General features: G+C 36.7%; 1 protein-coding gene across 1 annotated transcript; it reads left to right on the top strand.

Annotated features, from left to right (window-relative positions):
- Positions 1-5,138: 5,138 nt before the first annotated feature.
- Positions 5,139-12,004, top strand: rnf167 (ring finger protein 167). Its single transcript, XM_008427630.3, has 10 exons — positions 5,139-5,565; positions 7,120-7,245; positions 7,327-7,407; positions 7,505-7,633; positions 7,712-7,799; positions 8,083-8,173; positions 8,340-8,445; positions 9,057-9,150; positions 9,460-9,540; positions 9,685-12,004. The coding sequence occupies exons 2-10, from the start codon at positions 7,141-7,143 to the stop codon at positions 10,080-10,082; spliced, it is 1,173 nt and encodes a 390-aa protein (XP_008425852.1). The 5' UTR covers positions 5,139-5,565; positions 7,120-7,140; the 3' UTR covers positions 10,083-12,004.
- The last annotated feature ends 2,441 nt before the right edge of the window (positions 12,005-14,445 follow it).

Raw genomic sequence — 14,445 nt, 5'->3', positions numbered from 1 at the left:
AAATACTGATGCAACACTGATGAAACTATCCAAGGCGCTTGGCCCTTTGGTAATGCCGGTCACATGCAGTATTGTCTTTGTTATTCTTATCAAGCTGGATTTCACAAATTAGACTGTTCTGACAACACCTTTGTAACGATATCCAGTCTCTTAAAGAATCAAAAATCAATCTGAAGCAACTCTTTGTATAAAAATAAGCACCACCAGAAAAACCACAAAAGGTACAAGTACCATATTTGGTCTGATATCGACTGTTTAGCTCAGTCTGGGATAGTTGTATTAAACTGACCCTAAACACTGAAGTTTTAGATCATTACAGAATCAAACAATATTTAAGGGAAACAATCCTCTTGATCAGTTTGCTGGGTCAAGTTGATGGAATCTTTATGGTGTGTACAGAGGAAAAATAAGGTCCTGCAGGAATTGTAAACAAAAATCCCTAACATATGATGGAAACAAAAATGCATGTAACACAACTGGAATTTTAAGTTCTTCTTAAATTCAGCTTCTTGGAAACATTCACCTCCATGATTAGTGTTGGCGTGTGGAACTAATCAGCCAATCAGAAGCAAAGACAGGGTGACATAAACAGACTAAACTCATATTGCACTTTAGTAGTCCCACTTACAACTTTACTTATTTATGTGGACGTTTTAATTGAACCCACTAATTTGTAGCCCCCATACAGTAAGTCAGAGCTGTCACACTTGACACATTTAAAGAAAAAAAATGTATATCAAGAATCCATTAGTATGGCCATTGCAAGTTATCTTAAGCTTTTATTAACAGTCTGACATGCTGATAAAGAAAAAGAAATCAATAGAATTTGGATATTAGGACAATTTTGGAAACAATTGCAGAGATGTGCTCTCCTTCTTTGAAACTCAAGCTCCGGTGACAGTTTTGGAGGCTGTGCTCATTTATCACAAAGAAGGCAAACTCCATTCCTTCAGGGAGCGGGAGCCAGGAAGAATGTGCAAAATCTGATTTAAAACTGGCTCTTCTTCTTTTGGGAGATTTCAGTGACTTGTCCCACGACGACACTTGGATCACGGGTTAAAAACGCTGAATTCATTTTCGTGATGTAATTAGGAAAGGCATGTTCTCTTAAGGCTTCTTGTGCCCAGTTAATATTAACGTCTGGTGACCAGCCTGCTGCTTCATATTAACCTCACTCCTCCTTGCTGACCAAAACTACGCAGATCCACACCAAACCATCACTCGGGAGCGCCACTGTCAGGCTCAGCCATGTTTTCATATCGCACAGCAGCTTTCCTTATCTTAATGCTCTTACTTCTCCAAGGTGAGTCTTGCTTTTTTGAAGTTCTGCGTGGTTTTCTGCAAATGGTAGGACTTAAAGACACTTTTCCACACACTGCTGTTGTCTTTCAGTTGTTGAAAACGAAGCAGTATCGTTTCCTTGGTCCTGCCCCACCCTCAGTGGAGTGTGCAGGAAGGTTTGCCTTCCATCGGAAATGTTCTTTGGACCTCTCGGATGTGGCAAAGGCTTCCTGTGAGTAGAATTGTGAAAATGCTTTATCTGATCACGTTGAGCATGTATGATAGCAGAAGAAATTAAATTGCTGTTTCATTCCTAGGTGCTGCGTTTCTCATTTTCTGTGAGGTGGACGTTTCTAATCAGTGTCTGCAGAAATCCAGCAGTGCGAAGAGACGCTCCGTTCATCAAAGATAAAGAGAAGCAGACATCATGTTTGGCTTTTGTAACAGGATGCACTTTGTGACATTTTAACTGCTCACATGTTTATTCTTGTTTGCTAATTTTAAAATGGCATAAATGTTTTAAATAAAAGATGTAGATTACATTTTCTTTAATTACTTTTTTTAAATTTTTTTATTTGTTTTATTTAAGCTCAGATTTTGCTTTTGCTTGTTTCGTTTTTTTTCTTTGTTTAATGGTAAAACAACGTTTTTATCTGGTAATAAATATCCAAAAGTCAATTTTCCAAATCCTTTAATTAGGGATTTGGTCTGGTGTTCTGTGTCCAGCAATCATTGAGCATTGTCTAGACTCTAAAGGTCACCGGTCCATGACAAAGAAACACAGAGATGCACAACTACACATTTCTGTTCTGGTCGGAGGGCCCAGATAACAAGAGTCACACAGAAAGACTCCAGTCAGGATTTAACCTTTCAGACTTTCTTGTTGTGAGGTAATAGTGTTTAACAACTGCCCCATGGTGCAGTCCAGTTCTAAATATGCACAAATATGAGTAGAAATTCTTCCAAAAGACAGTTTGTGTTTTATAAAGATCATATCTGACAAGAAAAAAGCATGTCTTCAAATTCCAGAATTTGTTTATTATGAGTTGCAAAAAAAGCAATGAAATATAAAAAGTTTTATTTCTTATTTAAGGATTATGGTACTTCCACAAAATGTAGCTGGGAAATTATGAAAACATAATTGCTAATAATAGAAACTTATTGATTTAATGATCCTCCTTCATTTTCTGAGGAAATGACTTCTGAAGTCAAACTTCGGAAGTGAAGGAACAAATACTTATCGCCCTTTTTTCCCCCAGATTGAGGATATGGGCCATATTAAATGAATATCTTAAATAGAAAAAAAATTAGATTACAAAAACTGAAATATTGTCAGCTTTGTATGCACACATTGTCATAGACAGTATGTAGGAAACAGACAAACTGGTGCCAGAGACTCTGATAGAGAACTTATCTGAAATCAGGAGGAAGTGAATGTTTTGCTCACAGAAGCTTGTTTCTGTCATTGCAGTGCCAACTCATTATTAATATATAAATGTCAAAAACTCCATTCATATAAGGCACCGTTATTTTCATAGTGACAGCGGGGAAAAAAAGAAAATGCTGTACCTATGTCTTAAACAATTAGACTTTGTGACTGATACTCTAAGAACTACTTGTTTTTGTTTGCATTGCACCTACAGCTCTTGGTCTAACACTGTAGCTGAAGTTCAGCTTGAACAGGCTGTCAGATCTGCATCTAATTGTTGCATTAAGTTACCTCTAAAGTGCTTTAAATGTAAATTTCACAAATGTGCAGCCAATTCCTGAAGGCTAAGAAGAATGAAATGGTTTTGTTTTTCTGTATCATAATGACCTTCAGCCTCGACTGGTGACTCAGCTTTTACAAAGGCAGTAAACGTGGCGTTTTCAGGGGGACGTCACGATAAGCCTCATGCAGAAATAACTACTTCTGTTTACACAGGCCTTATTGTACAAAGATCATATCTGTAACTTTCTTCCTTCCTATTATTTTTCTATTAGCTACATTTATAGATTTAGATGTCGTGTATAACACTGAGAAAACATGCAGAAGTTTCTATTAGACATTTTCTTTCCATCACTAATTCTAAGAGGGTTTCTCTCACACTGTTCCAATTTTGTTGCCATCTGAACTTCCATTCCTTGGTTTCTAAATAAAGAAGACATTTTCTCATAAAATTGTGGAAGCAAACCCTCCAGGTGGCTTGGTGGTGAATATGAGAATAACACCTCCAACAGGACAGCGATTAAAAATGTTATATGTGATTAAACCTCCAATTGGATCGTGCTTCCTATTATTTCAAACCTATAAGAAGTTTTGAAAGTCGTGACATCACCATCTGTGCTTGCCCTCATTGTTTTAAGAGATAGTAATCTACATGTAAACTTCTGATTTTGAAGACATTTATACATAAATATCTGACATATACTTTGTCTCGTTATTATAGCATTTAGTAAATCAAAATATCTTTGGTCTTTCTAACTGAAATTAAACAAACATGTTAAACTATTAAGTCAAATTGTATGATGTTTTTTATGCATTTCTTTAAGACTCTTTCCAAATAATGTCTTTGAAAGCACAGTTCTTTCAGTTTATTTGATGCATTTCCCAAAACAATTAGTACAAACTAATCTGGAAGTGTTTTCCTGTGCACAAAAGTCAGATCACAATAACAGTTCCTGAAATTGCTCAAGACAACTCTTTGCTTTATTAGCACAGTCATTTTAAATCTACAGTTACAGTAAGTTACAGTAAATTCTGTTTTGCTGTATTTAGTGAGGTAAATGAGTGCCAGACACAAACACATGGTCCACATTTTTACTGCATGTAATCTTTCCAATTCGAAGTTGTTCGTAGTATCGTGCAAAGGTAAAGTTATTTCAAACAGACACCCTTTGGGTAAAGCTGTGCACAACTGTAATCAATATAATCAATGAAAACTGAGAGAAACTGTTGTGAAATGAGGATTTTTCAGGAAGGAATGGTAAAGACTGACAGATCTTTAGAACTAGTTCAACATTTTTTGATTGCCTCAAGCAATGAAATGAAAGCCATTTGTTCAGCCTATTCAGCCTACATAAGTATACACCGACATGACAAAATCAAACGATGTTATAAAACAGCAGATAATTGCATGGAAGCAATTGATGCACGTCCAAAAGCATGCAATTTCTTGGAAGGAATTAGAAACTGCTACTGCAAGGCACTAATGTTGTTGATAATGGACTAATATACACCAGAGAAATATACTAATACAATTGAGAAAAAAACAGTAAAACAGTATTTTACATAGGTCTAACGCCAGAGGGCACTGTCTGTTGATTGTTGAATTCAGCGTTTGGGTATTTGACAAAAAGTGCTTTATTATTTCAAGGTTGTTGTGTGTTTTTTTTTCCTGCATTGAATTTCCCTGCATAAAGAGTGAGGTTTTTCACACGCCATGCCTGTAAAAGTTGAAAAAGATAAATGTCTGAAACGCATCATGACCACTGAATGCAGTGAAACTAGTCTTTCTGCCCGTGCTTGTTGAAACCTTCATTTCCTCCGCATTTGCTCTGACTTTCACTGTTTTTCTTACTTACAACACGGTATTACTGTTGTGCTGTTCTCTTCATGCCTATTTACTTTAGAATAAATCTGAATTTCATGCTGGCACCTGTAATTGGAGGTGCCAGCATATTTGTTTTCCTCATATCTCTTTGTAGGTGTGATAGAAATAGGCAAATAATCAGTAGGCTTTTCTTTGAAAGTGAGTACTTTTGGTAAGTAAGGCAATGACCGAGGATTTATTTATTTACTTGAATTCGGAGGTTGGGGGACTCAAAACAATGCATTCTCATTTCACACCAATTGGTGGCGGTAGTGAACGTTTAGTTGACAGACAACTAAACAAACGCAACAAAGACCACGAAGAAGAAAATGACAGAAACAGTAGCAAACAAACCTTAGCAGTAAGCGGCTAATTTAGCTTGTGGAAACTTTAGGTTTTAGTTTCGTCGGTTTTACGTTGGATAGATTAATAGTTTTTGTTAATCTGACTCGGTATAAACTATGTGTACGGGCTCCGGGAGGGAGACGAAAATGGAACCTGTTATCTAACATTTGCTAACTCTAGCCAAACATCGGCAAACCTCAAGTTAATCCTTTCCGTTTGTGGTGTTTTCTGCTGGAAATATATACTGGTGGCGATAAAGCTGTTAAATTGTCCAGGAATAAAGGTCTGACTCATTTAAGGATTTTCTGTTAGACGGTTTGAGTTTCGATTACACCCCTCGGTGTGGAGGCGTAAACAAGGAAATACGGTGAGTGCCTTATTAAAATATGGCATGTACTGTATTGCTTTTGAAATGTTAGTTATGTACTTTTGTCTCATTCAGCCCACTCCACTTTTAAATGACTGTCTTTTTTTTTTTTAATTGTTTTTGATTGTTGATTTAATCTGTTTTTAGCTGCACCATGTAGCACTTTGAGATTTTTATTAATAAAAAGTGCGCTATAAATTAAATTTATTATTATTATTATTATTATTATTATTATTATTATTTATTTATTTCCCTAGATAGCATTATGACCTAAAATACTTGGGTCTATTAAAACATATCTGTTAATTTCTAAGTAACTTTAGTTCGGCATAAACCGCATCTTTTGCAGGTCAACATATCCATACTAACCTGTATTTATGTTATTTTTGCTAACAAAAAGCTTGTAAAGTAGACTGAAAATGCTATACTCTGAGAACCACAATTTGAGCAGCTACTGATACGTATCGGTATGTCTCTATCAACCTTGTACATCTATATTGCATTGTAGATCTGGCTGCTGTATGTTTAGTGTTATTGTCCAGCTTGAAGGCTAACTTCCGGTTTTCTTTCAGTATTGCTGTATGCATGCCATGTAGCAGTTTCCATTTTCTGTTCAAACCAACTTTCCTGTTTCTGCAAGCACACACATCCCCATGGCATGATGCTGCTACCACCGTATAACTGTGTTCAAGGAGATGTGCAGTAGAAGTAGAAGTTCCCATTTTGGTCAAAGTGATCACTGTGATCCATGTTTTAGCTCTTTCTGCTGTATAGTTTTTGGTCAAGAATGTGCACACCACTCCGATATTATATTTGTAAAGTGCTCTAAATACCCTACCACTATTTTGGACTATTTTCTATTGGACTATAAAATACTTTTAGGTGGGCATGTTGAAAAGTGGAACGTAGTAGGTTGTCTCCATAAGTCATCCTTAAGATATAAGTACCTGATCTCACTGCAACAATCGTCTCAGAAGTGGGGGTTTTTGTGCAAAACAGTCATTTGTCATTTAATTTGAAACAAAATACATCTAGAGAATATATTTACATACTGAAAAGCAGAATGTCAATACTGTCTAAATGACAGTTGGTTCAGACTAATTATTATTATTAAGGCCTGCTGTCCACCCCTTCACAGTACATTGTTTGCATATCTGTGTATATTTCCATTGCTAATCGACCTGAATTGTCTGTTTGCCTTCAAATGTTAATGCTGATTGTAAGCACTTCAGTCTTCTTCCTTCCAGCAGAAGAAAACGTAAAGGTTTTTATCCTGTGTTGGATTTTGTTTTGGATTTGATAGAATCATTTTCATCCATGTCACAGTTTGTACAAGTGAAAAACAAATGTACAAGAAGAAGATAATCTCTTGGCACTAAATACCTGGACAGTATCAATCTCATGCTGCCTTAAATTCTGTAAACAAACCAAGAGTGGAACTTGAGCCTTAAAATTAAGTTATTTGATGCCAGATGTTTTATTTCATTCTCTTTTGCTTAGTAAATGTACAAATACTTGTTTATGATTCTGTTGTTCTTATTTCTTGCATTTTAGTGCCACTGAAAACAACCGAGGATGGCCAACCTTGCTGTGTGGTGGAAGCGCACTGAGCTGAGTGTCGTTTTACTCTCTTTCAGCTGGATGTGTTTCCCCTCACCTACACATGCATATATATTTGTTGTAAGTAAAATTAAAGCTTTACATTTCACTTCCTGCAATGACGTGTTTATATTCCACTCATGTTCTGTGTTTGCTTGGCAGCATTATAAAAACCAGACTGCCCTGATGTTTGAGGACCTACCTGCTTTCTTTGGACCTCCTCTTCCTGAAGAGGGATTGATGGTGAGGAGAGAGATTTTATTTATTACTGCTTCCAAATTAATATTGTTGATGTTTGTTTTGTTTTTTTTTGACTTCCTGTTTCTTTCATCCTAAAAAGGGAGTTTTGGTGGTCTCCCATCCACTCAATGGTTGTACAACAATGGATCCTCCTCCTCCGAACTACGACGCCAACACCACTAAATTTATTGCTCTCATCAAGCGCTTTGATTGCAATTTTGACATAAAGGTGAGCCACGTTCGACAAAGAACGATTAGTGATGTTTGTGATGGAATCTGATCCTACGTATTCGTGATATTGTTCCAGGTTTTAAATGCACAGCAGGCTGGATACAGCGCGGCAATCGTTCACAACCTGAACTCTGACCTGCTTCTCAACATGAACTTTAGCAATGGTAAGTGTTTATCTCGCTGTGTTCCCCCTCTGGAAGCTGAAACTTGGGTAGGATAAACAGTTGATCTCTATGAACTCTTTGATTTAAATTCAAAAGGAACGTGTTAACAAATGGATCTCACACTTTATTTTGTGTGACTGATTTAATGATAAGCAAGGAAACAAATGTCTAATTTCAAGTCAAGTTGATTCTCTGGCTGCTTTTAAAAATATGTGCTATCACAAATTTACCACACTTGCATTATTCTAAGTGATTAAATCTTTTTTCTTTTTTTCTTTTTCAGAGACTATTGCAGATCAGATTGAAATCCCCTCTGTGTTCACCAGCTCCTACGCTGCAAGGAGGCTTAAGGAGGAAGTAATTCCAGAACACGGGTGAGGGGAAAAAAAAATAAAACCTTTGAAACGTTCTCTAGGTAATCAGGAAAATGCCAAAGCAGGCGCATAATAGCCAGCATTAGATTTAGACATGATAACAGTTACAGACTGTGGTCATGTTGTTGTTGTATTTAACAGATTATTTTTCTCTGTTTCTCAACAGGGCCTATGTGATACTCAAGCCGGAGTTGATTTTTCCACTTTCGTACTACCTTATTCCATTCACTGGGGTACTTGGGATGATTATTATTGTGATGTGTGTAGTCCTAGTAAGTATGCACGGTTCCTTCTTTGTAATAGGTTATCTTACAGATCTTAAAGCATGTTTCTCTTATTGAACAGAGTTTGGCTGTTGGTGTTGTTTATGTGAAATGCATCTCATACTTGTTTCTCCACCCACTGCTTACTGACGAATAATGTTTAGTGTCTGAGGCATAAAAGAAACACTTCCCTCGTAAAAGCAATAACACTGTAACTGATTAATCTTTCACAACATTTTCTCTCTGAAAGTCATGTTCAATGACTTCAAGCTTTGCGATTTATTGACAAAGGTTTCATGTTTCAGGTTTGGGCAATAAATCAATAACATTATATAACACGATAGACGTTTGATCAATATCAGTAGAAAATGCGTCTGATAGGCTGTTCAATAATTTTCCTGATTTAATGCATTAATAGATGTTTGGTAAATCAGGCCAGATGCTACAGACTTGCACATTGTTTCTTTAAGTTAAAAAATGTACTTAAAATGATTAAATTATTATTTTTTTGCTGTCTTGATAAGCTTTTGTGAATGAGCTACGAGTTTGGTGTAAGTCGGGTAACCGTTAAGTTGTTAAATTTTAGTGTGTGTAAAATGTCTCCTGTCTGTGTTGCTCAGGTTATACGGTGTGTGCAGTACAGAAAACGTCTGAGGAAAAATCGTTTGACCAAGGAGCAACTGAAGCGCATTCCAACTCACAAGTTCAGGAAAGGTAACTTTCCGCTGTAGTCTTTGTACCGTTTTTATTTTTTTGTATTATGTACATTTTGTGCAACTTTAATATAAGGAATTTTATCCTTTGGGACTTTTTAAAGGTGTTATTTATTTATTTTAAGTCTGACAAATCAATTTAATTAGACTTTGTCAGTGCTGTTTAATTACAGTTACATTTCTACCTCAATTAGCTACTTTTTTATTGATATTTTCTTTGAGAAAAGTTCTTAAAATCAGTGACGTTATTAATTTCTTCTTTTCAAGGCGCAAGTCCATTTATCAGCTCCTTGCTTTCCTTTAATTTCAGGAGATGACTATGATTTGTGTGCCATCTGTCTTGATGAGTATGAAGAAGGAGACAAGCTGAGAGTTTTACCTTGTTCACATGGTAAATAATTTGATTTGTGTCATGTTATGTTAACCATCATGTTGTTTAAGAGATTACTAAGAAATCCTCTTAAAGTTTTTTTTGTTATTAGCTTAAAAAATTATTGATTCATTCTTTCTTGAATCTTCCATTTTTTTCTTTTAGCGTATCACTGCAAGTGCGTCGACCCGTGGCTCACCCTGTCCAAGAAGACCTGTCCCGTGTGCAAACAACGCGTGACCCGAAACAACCCGGAGCATTCCGAGTCCGACTCTGAGGAGGAAGCCGGAGGCCGGGGAGAAGAGGAAGCAGCACAGGGCGAAGGAGACTCCGAGCGCACCCCTCTGCTGCGCCCGTCCAACCCCGGGTCTCCGTCGGCCTACTCGGCCACAACCACCACTGCTGCCCAGTGCCTCGTCTCTCCAACCCAACGCGACTCCCCCGTCCTGGGCTATGATGGCTACTACTCCCCACAGGAGGACACTGACTCAGAAAGTGGTGACGGAGGAGAGGACGAGGACGACACAGCTCGGCTCATTGGTAGGAACGAAGTGGTGGTCTGAACTTACCTGCCAGATTGTTAGCCTAATTTTAAACCCAAAAGACGAAAAACGAACGGGGAGGAAAGTTTCACCTGAGCATTCTGCTTCACCATGCTTTGTTAGCTGGAAGATTTATAGTCGGCAAAAACTTTAGTATTATTTCCACATTTGTCGATTTCCAACAAATCTTTTATCCAAACGTCGACAGGAAACGTTTTAGGTGTCAAAGCACAAATCTGTTTCACCAAAGCCAAATGTTAGGAGCTGCTCCCCTTCGATGCACTCAATAACTCTCGCTGAACTACTGCTTGTCACATGTTGTATTCTGTGACTTTATCACACATGACCTAAACTCTGGTGTCGCCACAGTGTAACAGAAATCTGTGTGGTCAGTTACTTTGGTTGAAGTGGTTTATGAAGGAAAGTTCCCTGTTTTAAATCATCTCCTTTAGATGGTTGTTCTACGAGGAGGTGGGTGTAGAGGGTTGTTTATCTTTTTAATTTGACTTTTTTTTTTCCAGAGGACTGGATTTTTCTGTTTTGATGATGGATTATACTATAATATAACATTGGAAACACTTTAATATTGCTCTGCTGCTTTTACATTGTTGCTCACATAGCTATGTGGGCGGTTAAGATTTTTAGCTTTATCCCATTTATTCAGTTGAGTGAACTCAGGTTGTTGTTTTTTTTCACAATTAAAGGTCAGTTGGATTTGTAAGTGAAAAAGCAAGTGCAAAAAAAATACAATTGGGTTTGGTCATGTAAATGTTAGGTTTTTGCTTCACTTTTAATCTTTTGAAAAGCTTAAAAGCCAATTAACTCTTTTTTTTAAACTTATTTTTAAATAATTACAGATTAAGATTTGTGATATTGAAAAGCGTCTTAGGGAAAAAGTGCATTGCCTTTCATCAGCCTTGATGTTCATGTGTGTGTTGTTTCTAACCCGAGTGGTCGAGATAGACACTCCTTTCTCAGTTTTTATTTTGTTCTTGTGTCTTGTTCTGTAATCTAATATGTTGTTCCCTACCTTTGTGTCTCTTTGTGTATCTTTACTTGTAGCCTAACATCAGGACAGGACTAATCAAATTAAAGTTGGTGAAAGACGGCCTTTTTGGGGTTTTTACTGCTCATTTATGTAAAACGCCTCACAAGTGGAAGTCCTCAGTGATTTTGGCCATAGTGTTTTTATTCCTAAAATTAAAAGAAAAAATCATGAAGATTAGCTCTAAAGTTAAAATTATTGAGTGCTGTTATAATAATTTGTTCTGTATGACTCTAAAAACATGTAAACAGGGTTTTTGTGATTATTTTTGCTTTATTTCTAACATAGTCGCACAGATATGCTTTACAAGTTTTGATTTTTCAATAAAAGAATTAGTGCAATTATTGTGTCATTTGATACTGCAAGTCCATCAATCTTAAGGCAGAGGAAACGCTACATATGATGGACATAAATTGTGAGGATTAGCTTTCAGTGGGTAGAGCATGAAGGGGCAACAACAGAACTGTGGATTATTAACATTCCTTCACATTGTACTGCCCAATGATCCTGCACTGTTAAGGATTGACTTGGATCCGTTTTAAGAATCACAATATGCTTCAAATTTTCTTTTGTACTGTACATTTTCTGCTATGTCTGTTAATGGAAACAAATGGAAATGGCTGATTTTCAAATGTTAATTATTACACTAATACACTTTTTTTTATTTTAGAATGTGCCTAGGTTGTCAGACTGTACATGCACAGTGTACAAAATAAGAATGAGAATCCATAAATTCTCTAAAGGTCTGTGAGAAGAAACATGAATTGTTTATGACAGAGTAAGAGGAAAAGAGATGGGACTGCTGCCATAATTTGTTGTAATAAGGAAGGTTGAGTAATTTCTCTTTACAAATGCTCATTGACACAATTCTTGATAATAAAACCACTTTGAAAAATAATTCTTTGGAGAGTGTTATTATTCAGGGAGTGGAGCTAGTGAGCTCCACTAAAGTCGTAAAGCCAAAGTACGACTTTAGTAGTCTTGAACTTTTTCACTTCTTGTTTCCCGTCTCAAAAGCACTTCTCCGTCTTCTACATTTGCTGCCTTTTAGTTGCTGCTGATTGGCAACAAGTAAAAGTCACTACAGTGCATAACCAAGAAACTTTCAGCAGCAAAACAGGAGTCACAGATCAACGAACCAAACTGACACTGTGAGAAACGGTAATTAGTAACAGTAGCATGCATTAATTCAATACCGTGCTGCAAATTAAAACATTTTCATTGTCCTTGTGCAGGTCTGAATCAGCTGAACCTGAATGAGTCAAGGGTGGCTTGAAGAAAAGTAATAAAACGCTAAAGCTTTGTAAAGCACAGCTCACCTAAGAGAATATTTCAATTAATTAATGGCCTTTGAAAGGAACTAATTAGAGCTTGGCACCTACCTGAATGAAGTATGCTCCACCTGTGAACACCAGACGAACAGAAACAATATCAAACCATGGGAGCTAAAAATATGTGTGTGTGTGAGTGTAAAACATTGTATTGACATACATGTTCTTCAATTTGTCATATTGTGATTACAATTAATTTATGTATTTAGCGGGGTTTAAAAAGACTGAATATTTTGCAAATAGTTCAAATAGTTCTATGGTAGAGCAACACTTAGTTGTACTTTTTTCTAAAGAAAGGACTCCCCTCCCCACCAGGCTAACCTGTAAGCTAACTCTCCGCCTAGCTTACAGGCTAGGCAGAGAGAGCTTTATTCAGAAAAGCAGTAATGAGAAACAGGATTATGATAATTTTGGAAAGCTTCAAATATTCACAGCTTGCATGAGTATCTATCAAAAGGATAACTATTTACTTTACTAATTTGTAATTTGACCTTTAGGGAAGAGTAGCCAGAAGGTCTCTAGGCAAAGTGTGAAAATTGCTGTTGTGACAGAAGACCAATCCAATCTGAATTAGCTTGAACTATTTTTCAAAGAAAAACAAGATGGATTTCAGTCGCTTTTTAGATTTCCATTTGTAAATATTACTAATTGAATCTTTACTAATGGAAAGCTCACCACTTTGTGTTCGCCTTTAAATCTCAGCAAAATACATTGAAGTTCATGGTTGTAGCGTGACAAAATGTGAAAAGGTTCAATGCTTTTGCAAAACAATTTCATTTTGTGAATGTTATCTCAGCTATATTTTGGTATTAAGGCTGACTTATATTTTTGCTTTAAAGAGCTATACAAAGTTTCTTGTTTTACAGAAATTGTAATTCATCAAGACTTTTTGCACTCAAGAACCGACTCATTTTAATCCTTTTTCATTTTAGCATTTCCTGCACCTTTAATGACCTCCTGTTGTGTTGAAGAAAAGATAATTCATAGTAAATCTGAATGAATGTGTTAATACTCGTAATACTTCTCATATCAAGCAGCTAAGTATAGCATTCTAGCTTCATGACCCCAGGGTTGGTTTTTCTGAGTTTTGTTCCATGTGAACTTAGAAACAAAAGCACAGCAGCACAGTGGACTGTGTCGTCATGCTACTAAACCATAAAAGCCTATAAAGTAACGCTTTGAGAGGACATCTCACCATTGTGTTTTAGAATTTTCTCCTGCCAACACCAGATGCAATGTCTTCATATTCGACCTCCTCGATGAGATTTTTCTGTCTGCTCTTTACTGTAATGTCATTTCTGCCACGGGATTCAAGAGCAATTTCTCTACAACATAACAAGGTAAATAACACGATTTTTTTTAATTATTAATTTGGTTTTAGTGTTTGTGTTCTTCCACACCGCTTGCTCTAATTACAATTTGTATTATAAAGTGAACATCTCAATCTGGCCTTGATTTTGCATAAATTACAGTTTTCCCTGCTTATTATTTTGACATTTCTTCAAATGTGCGACTCAGTTAAAAACATAATTTCCATCACAAAAAGATAAATGACAAGATCTGAACTACTGCTGCAGTTCACCGCTGATGTGCTGCATTTTTACAGGGTTATTTGGATAGTGCTGACCCTAAGCAAATGAGCTCCACTCCCTGGGACGTCAGCCTGGCAGTCGGAGACGACTTCACATTTGGCTCGAAAGATGGGCAGGAATTCCCAGACAGGAAACTTGAATTCTTCCTGGACGATGATGCACAGGCGACCCGAGTGTGGCCACGCACTTTGCAGGACCACATGAGGCAGCAGCTGAGGTTCCGAGGAAGGACAAAGAAACAGGATATTAAGCTATTTAATGTATAATGAACGTGATGTGGTTAGAAATGATTACCCATTAAACTGTTGCTTTAAAAAAAAATTATATTCCTTCTGGCTTTTTTGACCCTCATTTGAAAATAAATTGATGGTTGACTACAAAGGGTCAGTAAAGATATGATGTGTTACAGTGTCAGC

The sequence above is a fragment of the Poecilia reticulata genome, chromosome 14, assembly GCF_904066995.2.
Source record: "Poecilia reticulata chromosome 14, P_reticulata-male-v2, whole genome shotgun sequence".
NCBI lineage: Eukaryota > Metazoa > Chordata > Actinopteri > Cyprinodontiformes > Poeciliidae > Poecilia > Poecilia reticulata.
The sequence above is the reverse complement of the archived record's forward strand: the minus strand, read 5'-3'. Positions and strand labels throughout refer to the sequence as shown.

Excerpts from the sequence above, each read along its gene's own strand:
- rnf167 (XM_008427630.3), top strand. The coding sequence starts at position 7,141 with ATGGCCAACCTTGCTGTGTGGTGGAAGCGCACTGAGCTGAGTGTCGTT. Across the intron at positions 7,408-7,504 it reads TTCCTGAAGAGGGATTGATG|GGAGTTTTGGTGGTCTCCCA; the intron begins GTGAGGAGAGAG and ends CATCCTAAAAAG. Across the intron at positions 9,541-9,684 it reads AGTTTTACCTTGTTCACATG|CGTATCACTGCAAGTGCGTC; the intron begins GTAAATAATTTG and ends TTTTTCTTTTAG.